This window comes from Pseudopipra pipra, chromosome 5 (genome assembly GCF_036250125.1).
Source record: "Pseudopipra pipra isolate bDixPip1 chromosome 5, bDixPip1.hap1, whole genome shotgun sequence".
Lineage (NCBI taxonomy): Eukaryota > Metazoa > Chordata > Aves > Passeriformes > Pipridae > Pseudopipra > Pseudopipra pipra.
In genome coordinates, this window is record NC_087553.1 from 48,807,858 (window position 1) to 48,830,393 (window position 22,536).

General features: G+C 40.3%; 1 protein-coding gene and 2 long non-coding RNA genes across 3 annotated transcripts in view; 2 read left to right on the top strand and 1 right to left on the bottom strand.

Moving 5' to 3' along the window:
* Positions 1 to 1,794, bottom strand: part of BMT2 (base methyltransferase of 25S rRNA 2 homolog) — a 36,768-nt gene extending 34,974 nt beyond the window's left edge. Inside the window, 2 exon segments of the mRNA XM_064655996.1 lie at positions 1,477 to 1,663; positions 1,666 to 1,794. Of these exon segments, the coding sequence (XP_064512066.1) occupies positions 1,477 to 1,663; positions 1,666 to 1,779 (301 nt within the window). The 5' untranslated portion in view covers positions 1,780 to 1,794.
* A 14,315-nt stretch (positions 1,795 to 16,109) lies between these two features.
* Positions 16,110 to 16,582, top strand: LOC135414784 (uncharacterized). The gene is made up of 2 exons (XR_010430828.1): positions 16,110 to 16,310; positions 16,368 to 16,582. It is a non-coding gene; the product is annotated as an uncharacterized LOC135414784 (long non-coding RNA).
* A 901-nt stretch (positions 16,583 to 17,483) lies between these two features.
* On the top strand, positions 17,484 to 19,839 carry LOC135414783 (uncharacterized). Its single transcript, XR_010430827.1, has 3 exons — positions 17,484 to 17,947; positions 18,341 to 18,411; positions 19,476 to 19,839. It is a non-coding gene; the product is annotated as an uncharacterized LOC135414783 (long non-coding RNA).
* Positions 19,840 to 22,536: the final 2,697 nt, after the last annotated feature.

Below are 22,536 nucleotides of genomic sequence, written 5' to 3' on the forward strand. Positions count from 1 at the left end.
GACACAAAAATAAAATTCTTAAGTTAAAAGAACCTAACATATGAAGTACAACTGACCACTAACCACTATTAACTTGTAAGGATCACCTGCTATTGGATGAGTAGGTGGAGTTCTTGTTGTACAGATGTGATGAACGGTTGGTTTGAACTCTCAGTGAAATGACATATCATTTAGAGGGACTAGAAAAATCACTCTAAAGTTTTCACTAATGCATGATTTACAGGACATACGAAGTAAATGAGGGTGCTATTCTGTCTTTTACTTAACCAGTTACACACAACCTACCCTTGCACACAAACTTGTTCTTTGTTGAGAAGTAGGCTTACAATGACTTCCATGTAATTTAGGCTCTCATCTAAAAAAATTCAGTTGTTATAGAGATTGCTCACTTAAAAAAAAAAGTTAGCAGTACCAACGTTTTTCTGTCTTAATCTGCAGGCACTCTGGAATGACAAAGAAACGTGTACTGCTAAAAGCTGGACTCCTTTCCCAGAATTTCAATATTTATATATATTAGGTTCATTCTCCCAACATCCCAGCGAAGAAGGGAGATCCTTCAGTTTTGACTCACCAAGACCAAAACAAACAGCAACATTCAATCAGTGTCTAGATAGGTAGGTATTTGTACCCAAATCCCATTAACTGGCTCCAGGGGAGACTTTAGAAGTCCAGAAGGCAGTATGATCTTGTTTCTTCAACCAAGTGTCATATGCAAATATAGAGAAGAGGCAAGAATTGCTGCCTACAACAGGAAGAGCTCCCATTTTATGTGTGTTCTTCTAGAGGTATGCACCAAAGAGCTGTGGACACTGCAAGAATGAATAGATGAATGTTCTGCAATCTGTGCTAGCATTTCAGAGAGGTTTTAAAGCATTCCAATACCCCCACAGGAACCTTGCACAAGGGCATTAATACTGATGACAAAGTAGACTTTTCAAGGACTCCGAGTAATTTATTTCACAACAGCTTTACCCCAACCCTTTCGCTTAGTGCTCCATACCGAACTACTGCTCTACGACTGAAGGACAGGAGGCACAAACAATTCACAAAGACCTGTGCCTTTCCAGATCACCGTTCAATCTCTCTTGGCATTCATGACCTACTGTCCTCTCTCTTGCAGATCCTCAGTTTGGAAAACTGCTATTCGACTGGGACGCTCCCACCCCAGCCAGGAAGGAGGCTCCGCTGCCAGCAGCTCCAGGAGAGCGGCACAGCCCCGGCAGCCCCAGCCAGGTGCCCTCGGCGGGGCTGCGGGCAGCCAATGGCAGCGGCGACCCCGCTCGGCCGGGGAGGAGCAGGAAGCGAGCGCGGAGCTGCTCCCGGCCGCTGCTCCGGCCACCCTCCCCCGACATACCCTCTCGGCAGCGCCAGGGGTACCGGGCCGGCCCGCCGGCCCCTGCCCGCGGGGGGACGCCCCGATCTGCCGCCGGCGGGGGCAGCGGGGGCCCGGCCGGGGCGGCCCCTCCCCCGCGTTACCTTCTCGGTACTTCTTGCGCAGCCGCCGGTGGACGCTCTTCACCACCCCGGACAGCTTCTCCTGCTCCAGCTTCCGCTCCTGCTCCGGGGGCGGCGGCGGAGCGGCGGCGGCCCCGCCGGGCCGGGGCCGGGGCTGCGGAACGGCCTCCATGGTGTTCCCGCTGCTCCGCCGCGCACGGCCCGGCCGAGGGGGGCGTGAGCTGTGCCGGGCTGTGCCGGCCGGGCATGCGCGCCGCCCGCCGCTCGGCCTGCCGGGACAGCGAGTCCGACGGGTGATGCTCCCGCCGCAGCCGCCGGCCGCATCCTCGGGCTACTTGCGGTCCCTCGTCCTGGAAGGCACGGGGCTGGCCAGACCCCCAGGTGTGGGCTGGGTTATTGCCAGCAAAACTTCCCACGCTCCACATCTGGAGCGAGTCACTGCAGTGATCGGTAAACCAGCGGGAGAAATGAGGGAGAAAATACCCTAAGGGGCCGGGGGGCAATGCAACCTTCCCCCTCCCCTCCGTGCATTACCCCAGTTCGCATCCTTCCCAAGAGGTCCCCGTAGCAGATCCGTCTGTGGGTTCCTCTGACACAGGGGGGCAAAACCTATTCCCCACTTACAAAAGACCTTGCGGAAAAAAACTGAATTCAAAATACCTTCACGCAAACCAGAGCAGGTTGATGTTCGTGGTGTGGGTGCGGGCACTTGAAGAGCACAGTTTTGTACAGGCTTTTTTATGTCTTCATGGAGCTGCCGGGCCCGTTTTTCAGCAGAGCACAGTTTGTGACATTTATTTGGGTGGAAATACACTGCTGGAGCAGGACCAACACCTGCAGCCAGCGAAACTGCACCTTACAGGGGAAAACCTTTGTCTGCAGATCTCTGTGCCCAGCTTCAACCTTTCCCCAAACCCAAAGTACTTCAGCTCTCTCTGTCATTATTGGAAATAGGGTAGACAAAATCATTCATCACAAGATCATGGCAGTGAAATCTGCCATGAAGGTGCTTCCTTGTTTGCTTTGGCCAGAAGCAGCTAATTGTCTTTTCTGAAGATGTTAAAAAATATGAAGGAGGTAATTGCGGCTACAATGAAATCGGTCACAAATCTGACGTGAGTTGGGTTAAGATTTCACCCTGATGAGAAGTCAGTTACACGTACAATTTTATGCAATGGGGTGTATATCAGGTCCGCATCAGATAGTCCTGCCAAAAAGATTTTGCAGCTCATCACAGAGCATGGTGGTTTTCTGCTTTTCTGATGAAATTCTGTTCAAGGTAGAATTGTCAAGGCAAAACACTAATGTCCAAAGAAAAGTTTTTCATTGTTATTGACTGCAAAAACATCCCCTTTTCACCTGACTCTGAGCTAGGTAGGCAGATACTGCATCTCATCCATCACCCTGAAGTGCCCACGTAATGCTCGAAGGTCCAACGTTTTCAGTGCTTATATTTCTGAGAAAGTGCTTATAAAACTTCAGCGTAGTTTGAATCTTCCATCCTTATGTTTACATGTTATTATGTATTTTATTGTCAGAGTATTTCCATTTGGTTTGGTTTGGGTTTTTGTTGGTTTGTTTGTTTGTTTGTTTGTTTACTCAAAATACAGGGCAATGATGGAAGGAGAATTTAAATTTTTGCTACTGACATCAGCATTAAGAAAGGAAAGTTCAGTGTACTGTTTGAGTTATTCTTTAGCTACGTTTTTCTTTTAGTTTTGAAACAGAAATAACTGATGATGAAATAACTGATGTTAATGAAAAAAATATCAGTGTATATTGATTCTACTTTGACGTGGAAAACATCCAAAAGTCATCTTCTGATATGGATTATTGTATTCCATATTCACCAAACTAGTTCAGGAAGTTAAATCTGAATTAGAAATAAAGCCTGGTGCTGGGGTTAATGATAGCTTTCTGAAATATTTTTATTTCTAGTTTTATATGTGAGTCCACATAAGAAGGATTAAGATGGTGTAAAAAGAGATTACAATGATAGTCACTAGGAACATTTCAGTTAATGGGGAACCTACACGATGGTTAATGTTCTTTACATTTTCACATTATGTAGGATTTGAGGAAGCAGAGAATGAAGAGGAAATGCATGAGCCAGTCTTCTGCATGTGGCATGATACTTGGGAGAGCACTGAGGGAGGCTTCTCAGAAGAGTAGGGGTACCAGAGTGACAGAAAAGAGATGGAGGCATTTGGAGGATGCCTAACAGATACTGCTGTGGCATTAACACCCCCAGTCATGAGCCTCCAGACTTGGAAATGTAGGTTATCCAGTCAAAATATGAGTGTGTCTGTGGTTTGGAAAATCAGAAATCTAGTTGTAGAACTGAAGAGTTGGGGGGAAATTGTACTTATGTGAACTATTCTCTCTCAGAATAATAAGTTACTATTTGAATGAGGTTATCATTGTGGTTTTTCAGTTCTCAGGAGTTCTTTCTAAAACTAACAAAGTGGTTTTAAATACAAAGTAGCTTTAATTAATCACAATTATTTCAAAATTTATAGTATTAATATTAGACATACTTTGTTACTGTGATTTTTCAGTGTACAATTTTATGTGACTATCTCTTTTTAATATGTTATTTTATAGTTTCAATATTTTGATTATTTTCTGATATTTTAGAAATATGTCAACAAATGAAAGAATTCAACTCTGTGCCTGCACAGACAACTTTCATATGTAGAGATACAAGCTATTATTAAAAAATAGGAAGTAGAGAAGTATCTAATTTTTAGCATAAGTGGTTTTATATGAAAATAGACCAAGATATAAAATTTATTCTCCCTTCTTAAAAAACTAACTTAGAAGTTTGCTTTCAATAAGCAAGTTTAGTTTCAGTAAGCATTTTCATTCTCTTTACGAGAATGAAAATGAAAGAATACCTGAGGAAGAGGCTTTATGCTCATAGGATACACAGATACTTTCCTCAGAATACGTGATGAAAGTTGGGTCCCAAAATGCAAAGTGATTGAAGGAGGTGCTTTGCCTAAGTGCTGTATGGAGATATCAGTGGGTGAGGAATGGGCCATTAAAGCAGGACCAGATCTGTCAGGCCAGATGGAACTGATGTTCCAGTGCTCTATCAAGCTGGAGAAAAAACATGCGTGATCTATACATTTCTTGAACATGGTACAGGAAAATGAAGATGAACATAAATCTTGTGTTTGTCCCTAAGGCACGAGAGTAGAATGATCAATAAGGATATCCAAGGTGATAAAGACAATATATAAATATAAATATAAAACAATGTCTGCGTCCTGATAGGGATGATGGAGTTTGACTATCTGAAAAAGAATAGTTTGTAGCAGCTGGTCTTACTACCTTGAATGTAGAAAATGGATGAATGGATGAATGATCCTCTGTGTATTAGTTACTTTCTAAATAAATAAATAAATAAATAAACTAAAAAGGCCAATTTAGGGCAGACTAGAACAGCTTCTTTTGACATTTCTGCAATATTTTAGTGCCCATCACTTTTTGTGAGTACCATTAGAATCAAAAGTCTCGTTTCACAGGCTGGAAGGAAGAATAATCCCAGCACTTTCCAGTACTCGGGTGGCTGGAACATTCACTGAAGATGTGGGAAAACCAGTTCACATCCCTGCTCTGCCCGAGGGCATCTGAACCCACATCTTCACTATGAGATTATATAAAGTGGAAGTGCTCTTCCTTCCTCAAGGTAGGGTGACAGCAGCCGGTATTTTCAGTCTTTCTCCCCATGGAAACTGTGGAAGAAAAGCAACATAATTTTCTGAGTTGTGCAAATCAGCAGTGCTTTGCTTCCATCTCTTTCACTGGTAGTTTTGACAATCAAGTCTCCTCAGCCTCTTCATCCCTTCTATCTTACAGATGCTTGTTGTTTGAAAAGTGTCCAAAAAAATTGATGTCAAAGAGAATAAACCTTTCTAGACAACAATCTCTCCAGTGTGAAGACATCATCATAAGATTCTCTAATGTGATGTAATCTGCAAAAATATTACTGAAAGCATGTTTTGATTTTAATGGAATACTGAAACACTGTGGTAATTTAAAAGGAATAAAACATTCTTTGTTAGATGTGGAAATGTTTTTGCTACATGTATCCAATGGGCAGAAAAACAGGCAGCAATGGAATATTAAATGAAATTACTGAAGATTTTTCTTCTTCAGTAACTGTGGAGTCTTATAAGCCATGGAAATAAAATAATGTGACTTAAAAAGTAGGAGAGCTGGTCCATTATTACATTCTCCAAACACACTTCAGTAATTTAGTAATTAAAATTACATAGTAATTAAAACTGCTACCCCGTAACAATAATTGTATAACTACAGATCCTGGATTCCATATCTGGAGACTGACACCTCTAAAAGCATGTTTACACCAGCAGTCCCTTTACTTAGTCCCCTGTGTATTTTAGAGGGAAAAAATAGGTTTGCTATTGACTTTGGTTTGCATCTGAAGTCACAATATTTACATAACTAAACATTTTGCTTCTGGAAAGGGGATTTTTCTACTGAAGGACCAGTTAAAGTTGCTCCTCAAGTAGGTAGAGGCACACAGCTTCGAGAAGGCTTAAAATAGGGGCTCATTGTAGAGTCTAATTAAGTATCCTCAAGACCATGAGAATTAGACACTGATAAGAGATTTTATTTATTGAAATCGTGTCTTTTACTTGCTAGCTTGTGTTGCAAAATGGCAGGAATAATTTTAATGGCAGCTAGCATTTCTGATAAGCAATAAATTCTCTGCCTCCATTGTGGCCAGCATATACCACCTATGTCTGTCCAGGGAAAGGAGTTGTTTCTTTTGACACAGGAAAAAAAACTTAAGAATTTGTTAATCCCTTCAGACTGTCACTTGTGTAATAGTAAAGTGGGAATTAAATTTCATGGAACTACTGAAATATTTACTGAAAAACCAGCAGAGTACTTTATACCTAAGTTGTTCAAGATGTTATGTACATCTGTAGGAAGTAAAGCAAACCTTTAATGCTGAGAACAGGCAGTGCATTTTTTAATAACTTCTGTATTCATTGAACAACTTCTTTGCAACATGAGCATTGCAAACATGCTTAATAGTCTGTTAACAGAGATCATTAAATATAAACGTAACTTAATGAAAAGTAATCCTGAATTCCCTTAAAAATCTGGTTGTTTTTTAAAATAGATTTTAGTCTGAGCTCATTCCCCTGTTATTTGGAATTACTAAATGAACAGAGTGAATGTCGTGATTGCTTTAACAAAGACTACTAGCTACTCTTTCAGCTGAGTTTCTTCTCAGCTGATTTCTTGCTGCCATAAAAGATTATCTCATAAAATCACTTTGATTTAGCAAGAGATGTCAAAACATCCAGCAGGTCTAACTGGTTTTCTTCCAATGTCAGTCAAAATAGTGTGTGGTTTTAACACTGATTCATGTTTCTGTCAGCAGCTGTGCATAAACTTGCTGAGTAATCAATTCAGACACAGTAACTTTAAGATAAAGTTTGGTGCTAGTAGGAAAAGTTTTGTGTTTGATTATTTATGCATGTGTGGAACCTGATAGTCCGAAAGATGTTCTCAATTCCTGGGATGCAAATTCCAGTCTTCCTGTACGGGTCAGGTGTGTATAATTCCAGTACAGCTCAATAGGAATGTAGCTATATAGTAGGTCATTTTCAACTTGGGAAATAGTGCAGTATCCTGTAATCTTGTATTGCAGGTATGATAACCTGACTCATAAACTAAGATGACCTGACAGTCTGATTGGAGTGGCATGTGCTAAAAAGTACCCAGAGAAAGACCAAGCTACATGTGAATTTTTAAGACAGGAAACAAAATAATTTTACAGGGATGTTTCTGTGATGCCATGGATAGATCAGGGTATGCTGTGTCATTTCACTTTTCTCTTTCTTTCTTCTCCTAAGTCCTGGGAGGGTGTGGGTGAAGATATTTTGGGTATCATTAGATATAACCCATACAGGAAATACATCTCTAGAATGCACAAAGTATTCTTGTCTGTTCCAAAGATTGGCCAACTCCTTTTAATCTTTTCTGCCTCTTGAATACTGTCATGTGGCTTATTTGGGACTCTACCAAAATTCAAGTCAAACTTCCAGCTAAGAACAGCAAAAAAGTCTATTCATACGACATCAAACAGAGCTCTGTCTTCAGGACAACACATTGCAGGTGGTGTAATATACCTCAAGAAGACCAAGGAGTGCCAAAGCTCTCGCTTACCTTACACATGTGGTATTCCGCTTATGCACAGATCGTGTTTTAGGTTTGGTTAAGTCTGGCCTCAGTGACGCTAATGCCTAAGATGTTATCAATAAAATTTAAAGGGTTGTTATTCTCTTAATCCTTTTTAAGAATCAGAATTTAGGAGCCTAAAGAATGGTCGAAGGAAAAATGAAACCATGAATATTAATGTTGTTTCAGAAATTTTCACAGTAAGTACAAAAATGTTCGCAATAGTTTTCCCATACAAGCACCACAGATAAATATTATCTACTGCTAGAAGAATGGTTTCTCTTTACTTCTCCAGAACATCTAATAAAACAACTGTAACACAAATACCATGAAGTGAGCATTCTCCATACTAGATTTTGTTAAAATTTTGTCTCCTATTACTATGGATTAAGAATGATCTGATAGCAGCTGCCCTGAGGTATGAACGAGACTACAGACTGCAGAAGAATAAGACAGTTCTGAAATGCTTATTTAAAGGTAGGTAGAGTTATGATAAAATTAAATAACCATTTCAATTTGTTGAGGATATGCTGACAGCCCATTGTGTTAAAAAAGGTAGGAAATAGAACAGAAAGATACTGTAGCAGTTAATGGAGATACATTTCATACTGATGTATGGCTTTCAGTTAAGGCTTTAAGTCTTTCATATTTCTCGCTAATAAAATTATCTGTAACCTCTCTCTATGTGTAAAGGTGTTCTTGAACATTAACCATCTTGTTAACTCCTAGAAAAACTTTATTCTGGAAAGCTTCCTTTATTGAGGGCTATAATTGTGGTTGGAGTGTTAAGTCTTGTTAAACTAATGAATTCTCACAGGCTGAAAACATTTCAGTAATAATTTAAGTAAATTTTTTAATTAATTTTTTAAAATAATTTTTAAGTAATTATTTGAGCTACACCTATTAAATTAAATGCAGGTTAAAAAATAAAATAGTTGAACTACGAGGAAGTAAATATCTATCTTCCAACCCCCTTCTTTCAGTTCTATGTGACTTTTCACACACAGTGGCCATAGCAGCACCTCTGCCCCAGTCCTCTGTGAGACCGTTTTGCTGTTCTGCCATGTTTTCCCTCCCCTAGAAGGTTGTGCATGGCTCCTACCATCTTCTCCACCTGAGCCTGTGTGATGGCAATGCTGTGCCAGGACTCCATCCTTCCCATGCCAAATCCCCCCTCAGGCACTCACTACTGTCTCGTTTTCTTGCTTGTCTCTAGGATTTCCACAATTCCCATCACTTTGTCACTGGGCACAACTTCAGTCTCACTAAAAGCAATGGAGGGCAGCGTTGCTGCTGCAGCCTGGCTGTAAACTCATTTGTCCAAAAGGGAAGGTGGTTGATGAAGGAGGAAACACGTGAGGAAGAGGTGACATCTGTCTCATGGCAAGGTTTGAACTACTGCTATCAGGAGAGCTGACAGTGCTGACAATTTATCCAGGGAGGTTGGGGTGATGGGGAAATGCAGGCTGAGAGACATGTCCAGCAAACCATGCAGGAGACACGTGTGAAGACACACACAAAGATAAGGTTGCCACTACAAAGCATGGACAGTGGGAGTCTGAGATATACAGCACTTCTGTGCTTTCTCCTCGGGCAGCTTCAAAGCATTTTGGAGTATGACCGTGATCTCACTGTCAGCGAGACAGTGCCTGAAGAAGCGCCTCCAAGCCACATAGCAGCCTGCACCTTCATCTGGCTTTCGCAGAATCCCAACTGTATGACCTGAATGACTCTGTAATTACAATCACAACATATTTTTCAACCCCTACAAATGCCATGTCTTTTTCATTAATTAAAAAAAAAAAAAAAAGGAAGAGCTAACTGCAAATACTTAAAATCATAGAATCATTAGCATTGGAAAATACCTATAATATCATCAAGTTCAACTATTAACCCAGCACTGCCAAGTCCACCACTTAAAGATGTCTCTAAGCACCATATCTACACATTTTTTTCAACTCTTCCCGGGTAGTAACTTAGTTCCTTCAAATTTATGGTTGTCAAATGAACCCCTTATCTTTACAGAAAATGTGTTCTGTTTTTCAAAAGAGGCTAAATTTTGCTGGGGATCCAGTATTGAAGTCCTCACATTTGCCATTTCAACATGTTCCTTGACACACATTGCATGTGATGTGTCAGAAACATTTTCAAACCAGTCCAAACACTCTTTATAATGCCAATGACTTCATTACAGAGAGATGATATTAAGAATGCTTGACTAATAAAAATGTCTCTTTAGGCTATTCCCTTCTCTGCACTGGTCACCCAGGAGAAGACATTGTTTTGGAAGCCATAATGACAACATACTAAAAAACAGGTAAAATTATAACATAGGAGGTTATGTATAAGATTGTAAGAACCAGAGACAGAGCTCCTGCTTGCTGAAACATGACAGGTGGATTTTTGCTGAATGGCTCCTTTAAATCCAGGGGAAATGGCTTTCAGCTATCAGGTCATATGGTCAACAGGAACACAACTTCATATTTTAAAGTTATAATATTTGCCTCTTTTGGAGCCCAATGTGATCAGCAAAATGCAGCATGAGGCTTGTCACACAGCCTGATAGGTATGAGGAGTATTGCTGTCCTTGCCTTTTCAGAAGTTAGAATGGTCTCCTGAAGGCTTTTCTACATAAATAGAAACAGTATTTTCTTAGGAGACATAGAAATCATTCTGAAGCATCAAAAAAAGTAATTCTGGCCAATTACCTGAAATAACGTGTGACCTTTCTATCTGTATTTGTACTCACAAAGGTGAATCTTATCCATCATTACTTAAAGGTCCCCAAACCAGAACTAAAAGCATAAACAACTAATTTTTTTTTATTTATTTATTTATTATTTACTAGAACTGAAACCTGTATGAGAAGGTGGGAAGAAGTTTTTGGTTTAAAAGTATTTCAGGTTGTACTTCCCTTTGGTAAGAGGCCACCTCCATTTTTTTTACCATTCAGACTAAAGTCTAAAGACTCATAGATCTATCAAAAGATCTGTCTGTCCTTACAGTCGTTGGAGAGTTGTCCATGTGTGTAGTTATTTTTACATAATTAGCTATTTCAAAAGAAGTTACCCGTGTCGGACAAATAGAATCCCATTGGCCTGTGAAGGCTAATTTATGAAAGAAGCATCTCAAATTAGATGGTATGAAAGACATTGTTTTTGGTGTGGACATTGGTTATATTTAGATCGTGTTTGGCGAGAGCTCCTGAGGGCACACGGATTTTCACCCTGTTCACGGATACAGCACAAGACATTCTATGAATCCTTGTTGACTTATTTTTTTCAGGCTACATACAAATATTTTGTATTCTATGGCCTTGACAATGCTTAGGATGCCTAGGATTACCTAGGACAAGTATGCGTTCTTAGTCATGATTTGTGCCTGATGTTTTTCCTTAATTTGAGCATGCAATTTGTTGTGGCCCAGCAGTTGCATTATGAATAATGGAGGCAGAAACCTCTGAACAAGGGGCAACATGTCCAGCTGGGAACAGCAGCTTCTGTAGCCACCCCAGTGTAACCTGCTGGAGCCAGAGTGGTAAGAGAAACAAGACAAATGGCTATTGTACTTTAAATTCACATTTGACTTGTTTGTTTTGCAATAGCTTCTAGATGCACATGGACACAAATGGGACCCTAGACAATTTTCTTCTGCTGGAAGAAATTTGTGCTCCTGGGGATTGAATGGGTCTTCCTACCTTAGCAGTTAAGAGTACAACATTTATGTGTCTGTGATGCGAATTGCCCTTGCCTGTGAATCTCCTACGCTTGATGTTCTTTAAGTTACATCACTTAAGGCCTTTGGAGGACAGGAACTAGACTTCTTTCTGAAGAAGATTAACTGGAACTTACACACTAGAGATTTTTCTAACACACATCAAACGTAATGGGAACACGTAATCTTTGGGATGTTGAGAAAGAATACAGAGGTTGATCCTGTTATTTTGAATTGTACTCCAGCATAATTGCCTCTTTTATCCTGAATAAGAAAAATGCCAACACAAAGGTGAACTTTTAAAGCTCTCCATTTCTGAGATGTCTATAGAAGTGCTAGGATTTCCTTTTGCAATCTGAGCAACTTGGTGAGATTTTTGAAACTGTGAAGAGAGGGGCTTTCCAAAATGCCTGTGTTATTGCTATGGCATAAGAGACTTCCAAAAGACTTACCTAATCCTCAGTGAGTCATGCTTTTATTGGAATTTCATTTTAAACAAATCATCTTCTAAATTCTCTCCTCTCTAGAGTATATGCTCAGTGACTATAATACTTGTTGTTCTGATATATCAAGTTACCAGGTCATCTGTGGATGTTTTTGAGACTTCTTTTCCTGAAGAACCTGGCACTTAAATGAAGGTGACAAGCAAATGGCTATAGTCTGAAGTCTTATTTTGCTACTGGAGATTGCTGAATTCACATGTGCTTGCTGGGTCTTGGAAATGACTGCCATAAGCAGCTACCACTTCTGACAGCAGGTGCTTATCAGGTCTAAATTTTAATCTCTTAAACTTAGTGGCAAGACTTGCATCAACATGCTTAGTAAGTGATTTGTGATCACTATTCCTCTGCATATACTCTTTTTAGAACAGTTTTACAAGCAGTTGGCTCTAGGCTAGTGTAATCTGTCTTTTCTCTAACACAAAAATGGTAATGGCCATTGGATCACATGTAGGTATCTGGTGTGTAAACTTACAAATCTTGATTGGTAAATAGGCAAAATAGCTGCACAGTTTTGGAACAGCCTGTAATTCTGACTGCAGGAATACTAGTCAGTGTGCTCAGAGGACATGTGTTTTCACTTTAGGCCTTCGCTGTTTCTTGTGTGGTTTTATAATTTTACGTAAATAGAAGTCTGATGTAAATTTCTTTATAAACATACTTGTAGACTTGAAACCTTAAATAAGAAGACCAGAAGAGATTGCAACCAAAGAGGTTTGTAAACAAAAAAACCCAAATAAACAGGTTTACAATCTTATATAAAAATTAATTGGCACATTGTGCTGTTTTTACCATCCCTGTGTTGAATGTCGTCATGAATGCCATAAGAGCAACTTGCAAGTCTCAAAATTGGCATCTTATCCAATGTGCAAGACCCCACCATATTCACGATCATATGGTGTGGAGAATTCCTGGTGTGTAGGAAGTATTCTCTGGTTTTGGCCTCACTGAAGGATGACTGTCACTGCACTGTAGGTCCTCTCTGGCACCACCACCTCTTAATGCTGGCACAGCAATCACAGTTTGCCCAGCTCTGTCTAGTATGGAGTTTATCAGCACAGAAGGAAAGCATTGTACTGTAGATTAATGACATTTAGACACCAATGCAAGGAAGCATGAGGCAAAGACCCATTAAGTGAAGGTCACATACAATCTAGAAAATCTGACAGGTCCATGAATAAATTGAGATTTACAACTGTAGCAGGATTAGAACAAACTGGGCTCTAGATACACTACAGCCCTAGATCAAGTGCAGTTCTCCACTTCAGTACTGAGATTATTTCCAGGCGGAAAGGAGATCATTAATTCCATCTGTCCAGACTTTGAGGAATTTCCTAACGAGGAGTAGGACTGTATTTCAGATTATATATTCTAAAAAAATAAAGAGATGTTGATGCAAATGCATCATCTCACAAGCCATAGGTAAATTATCCCTGTAGAACCTATGCCTCAAGCTAGTGCAGATCAGAATATTACTTTTAAGAAAGGAAATTTCTTTAACAGTAATAAGGGGGGAACTGAGTCCAGTTCCATCATGTTTTATAAATCAAGAGAAGTCATCTGTTTCTTATCAAGTCACACACTTTTTGTAATCCCTTGTGTACAGATTACATGCTAAGAAAAAAATGACCCTTTGCATTATATAGGGTGTTAAACCTACTATCTCAGACAATCATTTATTAAGTTCTCAAGTTGTTTATGCTACCTGGTTTCAATGTGGAGATGATGTAAAGACACTCGTTTATCAACCATTTTGGCACAAAGTCACCTCTGCTAGAGTGCCACAGAAATCTTGTAATTTCCAGGACACTCTCCAGAATTAACAAAGGGGCCTAACCTACACTGCAAGTTTTGTGCCATCCATCTTTGAATAGCTGAGAAAGAAGTTGCTACCTGCCAATTGACTCTTAAGTCAAAGCAAGGTGTGCTGGTTTTGGCTGGGGTAGAATAAATTGTCTTCACAGTGGCTGGTAGGGGGCTATGTTTTGGATTTATGCTGAACACAGGGTTGATAATACAGAAATGTTTTTGCTATTGCTGAGCAGTGCTTCCACAGGGCCAAGGCCTTTTCTTTTTGTCCTGTCAAGCTGGTGAGGGGGCTGGGGGTGCATGGGAGGTTGGGAGGAGACACAGCCAGGACAGGTGACCCAAATTGACCAAAGGCATATTCTAGACCATATGACATCATGCTCAATATAGAAAGCTGGGGGAAGAAGGAGGAAGGAACAGTTTGGAGTGATGGGTGTTCATCTTTCTAAGTCACCGTTGTGTGATGGAGCCCTGCTCTCCAGGAGGTGGTCGAACACCTGCCTGCCCATGGGAAGCAGTGAATTAATTATTTGTTTTTCTTTGCTTGTGTGTGTGGCTTTTGCTTTCCCTATTAAACTGTCTTTATCTCAAGCCAGTTTTCCAGCTTTTGTCCTTCTAATTCTCTCTCTGATCCTGCTGGTGCAAGAGTGAGCGAGCGGCTCCTTGGGGCTTGGTTGCTGGCTGGGGTTAAACCATGACAGTCCTTTTTGTCACCCACTGTGGGGCACGAAGAGTTTGAAATAATGACAGATTTGATTTGGATTTGCTAGACTGAATATAAATCTCTTAGTGATGTTAACTAGTAATGAGCAGGCTCCTCTGCTTGCCATGGGGCTCTTTTTCCCGACTGAATATTAGAGTCTAGTTCTCATTAGTGGCTGCTTTTCACTTTCGCTGTTTGCTCTAGTACTATACTGTTTATCACCTTACTGTATTGTGCCTGGGAACATTTTGATAACAGCCATGGTAATGGACTCAGGCTGGCAGATGGCCAGGGTATTGCTGCTGTTTTTTGTGCTGCTGTACTGGACAGGCTGGAACTCCACTGTGAAATTAAGTTGAAGGGACTGTGACATACTGAGTCCGTGATGGAGGAGAGATCCACATGCAGCCCATGGAGGACCCCACGCTGGAGCAGGATTGCTGAAGGAGGATGTGACATGTGACTCTATGAGAAGCCTACTCTGGAGCAGGTTTGCTGGCAGGACTTGTCACCCCATGGGGGACCCATGCTGGAGCAGTTTGTGAAGAACTGCAGCCTGTGGGAAGGACCCACATTAGAGAAGTTCAAGGACAACAGTCTCCTGTGTGTGGGACCCCATGCTGGAGCAGGGGAAACAAAGATTCCCTTGCAGCCCATGGTGAAGACCATGGTGAAGCAGACTGTCCCTCTGCAGCCCGTGGAGAACTATGATGTGGATTATACTAATGGTAGCCTCTAACAGGAACTCCTTGTTACTAGCCAAGCTGGGAACAAGGAGAGAGTACATCAAAATGTTGAAACAGATAATCTGGACAAAAGGACCAGGGATGGGGATCATAATGGATGTGCCTTTCAATTGTTGTAAGCCATGATTTGAGTTGTATGTTTCAGGAATTACTACTACCCAAACCAATGGAGGAGAAACCTTACAGGAAGCAGTTGCAGTGCAGCAGTGACCTGACCTGAGCTGGCTTTGGTTTCCGGTAACTCCAAGCAGTACACCACTTCTCCTGTCTCAAGTGACCACCATAACAGATGGAGCCCAAAGTGATGGACAAGATGAATTCAAAATGAAGAACTGAGCCATAAGTCAGGTTTTTGGTATGATTTCTGACTCCCAATTCAGTATTTTAATTGCAAAATAGTATTTCATTATTGAAGGGTACATACTTTGAAATGGCAACTGTGAGAGGCTGAAATTAGTTAATGCCTTAAACATTGTTAAAAACACTGAAAGACTTTTGTCCACTGTAGAAAACTGCGAAGAAGCAGATTTCCACCATTTCCACCGAAGCCCATTCCTCTCTGAATATGCCTGCTAATTTGGACTGGGGTGGGAACCTGAGATAAGATAAAGGTGGTAATATTGTCTAATTATCCCAGAAGAATGTACCCACAAGTGTGAAAGACTGGAATGCCAATGGCTCAGACAATCAAGGTGCAAGCTGATGATGTGCAGAGTAATTGCCCAAGTGCACAGGGCATGCATACCCATCACCCCGGGCTACAAGCTGGGTGTTGAACAAGAGAAGGAAAGAGATAAATCCTGCAGGGTAGGTAGTGTTTCTTTGGCCTCACACAAATTACTCAGCTGTGATTACTCCCTTCCGGGGAAGTAGAGAACATTCACATGTTCAAGGTATTCATCTCTGCTGACGGGTCATAATGGGCTGCAATGGACTCAACTGTGCTGATGTAACAGGCAGCTGTAACATCTTAGAAGGTGTCACAGACTCACAAAATGTCCCGTGAACCAGTACTACATCATCCATTGTAAAACTCTCTGTCCCAGGGGAGGTATTGGGGGTGTTCCCACCTAGCCGAAGCCCAGTAAAAGATACAGACTCCTTCCCTCACCCACAGACTCCTTCTCTCACCACCCGGCTTCTTCCCTCCCTACACAGGTTTCTTCCCTTACCGCCACAGACTTCTTCCCTCATTGCCCTGGTTTCCCTCAACAGTTCCAGACTGCAACCATCACTTTGATGAGACTGGGACTCTCACCACCAAGACCACAATAGGAGGATCAACGGGATGCCATTGGAATCCATAGAATGATGATCTTTTTCCTATTTAATCTGTCTCTCTGTCACTCTCTTTCTCTCCCTCACCATGTCTCTTTTCCCTATTTCTTTCTACCTCACATTTACTGTTAAATAAAAATTTGTACTATTGACTTTGGCATAGGGTCTTGTTTGAACCTTAATTCAGGCAGAGGCATCTCTCTCTAATAATTTAAAGAACCTGATCATAACAGAGCCAAGTATTATTTATTTTTAAAAAAATTTGCACTATTTGTTGTACATGATTGGAGGTGACATAATGGACCACAGAAGAAAAGCAAAAATTAAAGCTTAAAATAAATATTTGTCTTTCTGGGTTTCACTAGATGGATTTTAAGTTTATAGACTGAGTGAATATAATACTTATGAGACTGCAGTTTCATAAAGATTTTTTTGATTTTTACTGGTGAAGCTGAATTATAGTACTTGCAGATTTTCTGTAAGTAAAAAGTGTACATTTCTTACCTGTAGATGGAAAGTGACTGCATAAATACAGCACTTAGATACAGAGAACATAACAGAGTAATACAACATTTTTCTATGTTGTTTAAAATAAGAAAAGATACAGTAAGGGTAATCTGCAATCAGAAAAATAATTGCAAACTGATTTTCAATATGCTTTAAAAATTTGAGAAATAGAAACCAAGAGGAGGAAAGATCACATGCCAGGAACACAATTAAATTCAGTCAACCAGTTAGATGATCAATTAGACAACATAGCAAGGGCAAACAGATCAATGGTTCTATCTTCAAATGAAAACAACATTTGCATCTTTAAGGTAAGCATAACCTCCTTTCACATCAGTTGAAATTCAAAATCTTGTTGTTTTTGCCTCCTTTTTTCCCTAAATAATTACTTTTGCATTCACCTATTTTGTCCTTACCTGACCTTCAGAAAGGAGTCGACTGCTGATATCACATAGTTTTCCTTAGAACTTCCTATAGTAGGAGACTGGTTCATAGAACTCATTCTCCTTCACCCTGAAGTCACAGATTCAGATCTATCTTAATTGGAATTAAAAATAATTAATTTCTTATGACTGCTTTTCAATGGCTTCTTATCTGTCAGGGACAGTTCCTAATGGACAAATACCTGTGTGGCAGCTGGATCACCAATGGCATCTGCGGGTTGTTTTAGGAGTGGTGAAAGGAGTCACTGCATTTACTAGGACTGATCCACCACAGTCTCAGGAGATCCTGTGATATGTGTGTTCTTCTCAGAATCTATAGATCATCTTACTTTGTGTGCAACTCAAAGTTTGCTGCTCTTAAAACTGAACTGAACTTGAAGGTCAGAAAGCATAAAGGAGGAAGAGACTTCTTAGGAAAGACTGTTTCAGCATGGAATAACAGTGTGTCTTGCAGTATCAAAGGATTTTATTCTTTAAAATAAAGAAGCAAGTCCTCAGGAAAGAGGAAAGTACACTGCCACTTTCCAAGCTATTTTCAGAATGCGGAAAAGAAGGATCCATTCCAAGGTATGAACCTGAAAGATTCCACCAGCCCTACATTGAATGTTAATGGTCACTTTGGCCCTTGTGTTGGTGAATTCAACAGGGAAAACTTCCAGTCCTAAAGCTCGTGCAATGTGGAGATGGTTCTTTTTAGCCTCGAGCTGTACAAAGCAGGCATAAGATGCCCTTATTCTGCCCGGTGTGCAAGCAGTAACACATTGTGTACAGTAAAGACAAGAAAAGCCAGATTTGTCATTCTTACACTTGAGAAATTTGGGGAATGCTTCTTAAATCATAATTCTTGTGAAACAACTTATTTCAAAAAGAATAACTGATATTACTGGTGATTATGATGATATTGTCTACAGTAAACTAACCCCCTCAGAATCTAAATATTGTGCTGTTCATTTACCCCAGGGAAGAAAACCAGCTGGAGCCACAGCTGCACTTGCAGCAGATGTCAAAGCCATACTGCTCATTGCCTTTAGGTGTATATGAAAAATCCTATTTACATGGAGAAGCAAGACACTAATATGATGGTGTCTGAGCTATGGAAACTAAAAGCTAGCATTCATTGATGAAGGTCAAATGAAATACAATTCAACTGTTTGGGTCTAGTAAATATAATAGTAAGTTAAGCTGATACACAAATGCATCAATTCTGCAAAACAGAAGTGAAAATTTAAACCCAAATCTTTACTGCAAGGCTTTGTCTTCCTATTAGTCTGGAAGGGCGTGATTGTGAATAGCCTTCTCTGGGTATATAAGCTGTGAAAATGCATGGTGAAATGTGCCATCAATGCCTCAGGAATTGTGTGCAATTACAATGTATAGGACAAAAATTAGTTAATTACAAAATCATACTCAAATCCTGTTTCCTGCTCCCCAGAAGCAAAAGCTGCCTTTGTTTAATCTTTAGGTTTGGTTTGTAAGTTAGAAGTCACAAGGAAAGCTACAAATATTGGTGGGGAACAGAAGTACAAGGACACACATTTTTCTGGCTGGCAGTATGTAGGTGTAAAGGGATCCAAAGGCACTCTGAGTTCTGGGAAGAAAAGTCTTGGGAAAGGCTCAAAATACTGCAATTCAGAGCAGCTGTGGGATGTGAGAATGCTGGGATTTTCTCAACCTGCTTTCCTGTCACTTGTTTTTTAGCTGCTTTGTAAAGTCTAAGTTTCGGTGATTGCTGTCCTCAGCTGTCCTTGGCATTATGTCTTATTGACAAAACTGCTAGGAAGCAGCCAGCTCCCTCTTTCTGTCCGCAGTTGCATGTCCCAGGTCAGGGCTCAAAGGCGAATTTGCTCAGCGCTGACAGGAGCAGTATGCAGAGAGTTCATTACTTGCTGTGAGTCACCCACCCAAGCTGCCAGAGAGAAAAAGATCCTTTGTATTTTCTGCCTGCTCCTGGTTCTTGTTGCTGTTGTGAGACAGGAAAAACAAGGCATCCTTTGACTCCGTTTTTATTTTTAGATGCATTTCCTCCTCTTGTTTTATTCAGTTTTGACATCTATAAAGCACTGGGATACAACTGACTTTTTTACTGCTTTCACAGATAGACTAGATTCCCAGAAGTGTTTGGAAGGAACATGTGGATGCCATCTACCCCATCTCCTGCTTGAAGCAGAACTTGTCCTGGAACTATATCAGATCAGCCGTGACTTTGTCTAGCCAAGCCTGGAAAAATTCCAGGGATGAGGGTCCCTTTTGCCTTTCTCAGCATGTGCAGTGTAACATGAGTAGAAACAGAAGCTGAACATAGTCTTTCCTTTTCCACAAGTTTTCTGCTTAGTAGGAATACAATCAGCAGAGGAGTAACTTGTTTTTCAAATCAGGAAACTAAATTTGCAACAGTTAATCTTGTTGATACAAAGTAAATCATGCTGTAAAGTGGTTTGTGTTGTAATGTCTTGATTCTCATGAAGCATCAACTTTTAGAATCATATCAACTAAGAATGTCATCTTAGTCTGCTTTATGTGTAAGTTTGTAATGGTATTGATTGCAGAAATGTAGTGTAAAATGTAGCTTCAGCATATTTCAAATTTAATACTGCCCTTTCACGAAGCAGAAGAAAATGCTCACCTGTGACCAAGCAGGAATTTTCCAGCTGTGTGGGGCTTTGAGGGAATCCAGAGATGGTAGTGAAATGCTTCAACAGGTGTTGTTAATAAATAGGTGCTGGAGCAAAGGATCATAAAGCAGCAGTTCTTATTTCTACCCTAAGGTGTAAATAGTGGTAGGTATTTGCAGCAGGTACTTGAAGGAATGCTTACCTCTCCCTGATAGGACTGGAGCCTCTGGCACAGTTATTTTATGTTCTTCTCCATTTCCTCTCAACCCACAGCAAAGGTTTTCTGAGAAGTAATTATAACAGGATTACTGTGTGGTGGCAGTAAATGTGCTTATTTGCAGTGTGACTAGAGAAGATGGAGTTGGGAGAGTAGGGGAATATTCCATTGGGTTGTCTGAATTTACAAAATTCTGAGTAAGGGTTGATTGAGTTGGTTATTTTTACTTAAGGCTAGTTCCCTAATCATGTTGCAGAAATGCAGAGGAAGACCTGAGGGTGATGGAGAGCAAATGAGACAGGAGTTCACAATGTGATGAAGTTGCAAAAAATTAGTATTGTACCATATATATAAATAGGATATGACTTTTAAGGACTGGAAAATAATTCTGCTTCATGCAGCTTTGCTTACACTTGCAAATGCTATGTTCAGGCTTAAAAATATTTTGGAAATTTGATGGAATCCTGGACAGCTGACAGTAATCCTAAGGTTTTGGGGAATCATTCCCATGGAATTAAAAAGGAATTTAAGTCTAAAAAGAAAAAGCTGAGGCTACACTCTGTTCCTTGTCCTGGAGTAACCTATGATATTTCAGTCATGTAAGACAATTGCTGATGTAAAGCAAAGGGAATGTCCTGAAATCAAAATAACTGTCCCACTATTTAATTCTAAATGAGCTTTGGTGATTTGCCCTCTTTCAAGAGCGGCTTCATATACAATTTTAGGCCAGTGAAGCATTTCCTGCATCACTGAAAATTGTCAGATGCATCAGAATGAGGATAGTGGTAGGCACTAAACTCCCCCGTATCAGCTTGTCTGCCAGCATGTCTTAAAATACAAGTTATTCTTTTCCATAATTTTGCATGTGAGTTACTACTTCTGAGCAAACATAAATGAAGAATGCAGATTTCTTTCCATGTATAGCCATGCACAGAGATGTCAGTATATTTCAATCATGGAATGTGCTTTATCTAAAAACATGGGTCTAGAAATGAGTATTAGTAGATCGGCAGATTTCTAAAGACCAGTATGTTTGCTAGCTCGAGGTATGTAACCATTGGCTTAGGACAGGAAGATGTTAACATCCTCAATTAAAAACAGGCAAACAGCTGATGGCGTAACTAGGAGTTGCCAGACTGAATGCATCTACCAACTCCAAACAGCTTCAAAGTTTCCATAGGCTGTTTGTTTACCGTAGTTTTAGTATGTAATGCATAAAAATATTGGATGTGTCTATAACATAAGGCCAAAAAAAAAAAAGTCCAAGCTCTATAGCTGCCCAACTGCTTTACAAGTCATTTGGGAAAAGCAGAGCCTTACCTAGTGTGATCTCTGTCCTTGTATCACATCTCTAATGCATCTTCTGGAGACAGAAACATCATGGGTGTCAAATACCAACAGGATGCCTGGTACATTTTGATGCTGCTTTAATGTATGAGTAGAGTCTGCATGGCTAATTCCAAGAAAAGCATATAGTCTTTAAATTGCATGCTGTTGTAACCCAGTTTTGCTCCAAACTAGGGGAACCTGAAAAAAATTGATAACTGGAAGTGAAAATCTTTTCTTCTAGGCCTAAATAGTTAGTAAAAAATCATCTCTTATTAAATATCCATCATATCATATCTTATCAAATGAGAGAAATAAAAGACACTATTTTTATGAGTAGTCTCTACATAAGAAAAGGACAGAGCTGAAAAGCTGAACAAAGTTTCAGTTACTAACTGCTCCTTTTGAGTAGGATATTTTTCCCTAGGGAAAAAATATTTATGAACATAATCAATCATAAGCTTTCTTTAATTTTATTTGGAGAGAGAAGTAACATTTATGTCAGATGCATTCAAACTCTGCTGCCATCCTTTTTCCAGCATTTCCTCTATTATACACAAGCTACAAGAAAGCCAGGGATAATACTGTGAAAGATCTGTTTCTGATTATATGAGTGGGAGCTTGCAGAAAGTAAGTGTTGTTGCTCCTTGGTGTTTTCGTGCCCTTGAGTTGCCTCTGCATGCCTGCAGATGGCTGAATCCCAGATAGGGGGGTTGTTCTCCTGACTTCTTCAGTGCTGTCACAAATACATCTCATAAAGTACAGAAATTTCCATGAGCATGTGACTAGTCTTGCCTTCACAGTTTTACTTCTCTCCCCCAAATAACTACATTAAGTTCAAGATCACCTTCCTCTTCTATAAGGCCCTTAAAGACATTTTATGGTATGCATCTGGGTTAAAACAGCAGCTGTCAGCTCAGGTACAATGAATCTGACTATCACAACAGAAAAGTCAGGGGATGAGGCAGCACTTTCCTGGAGACTGATTCAGGATCACTTCT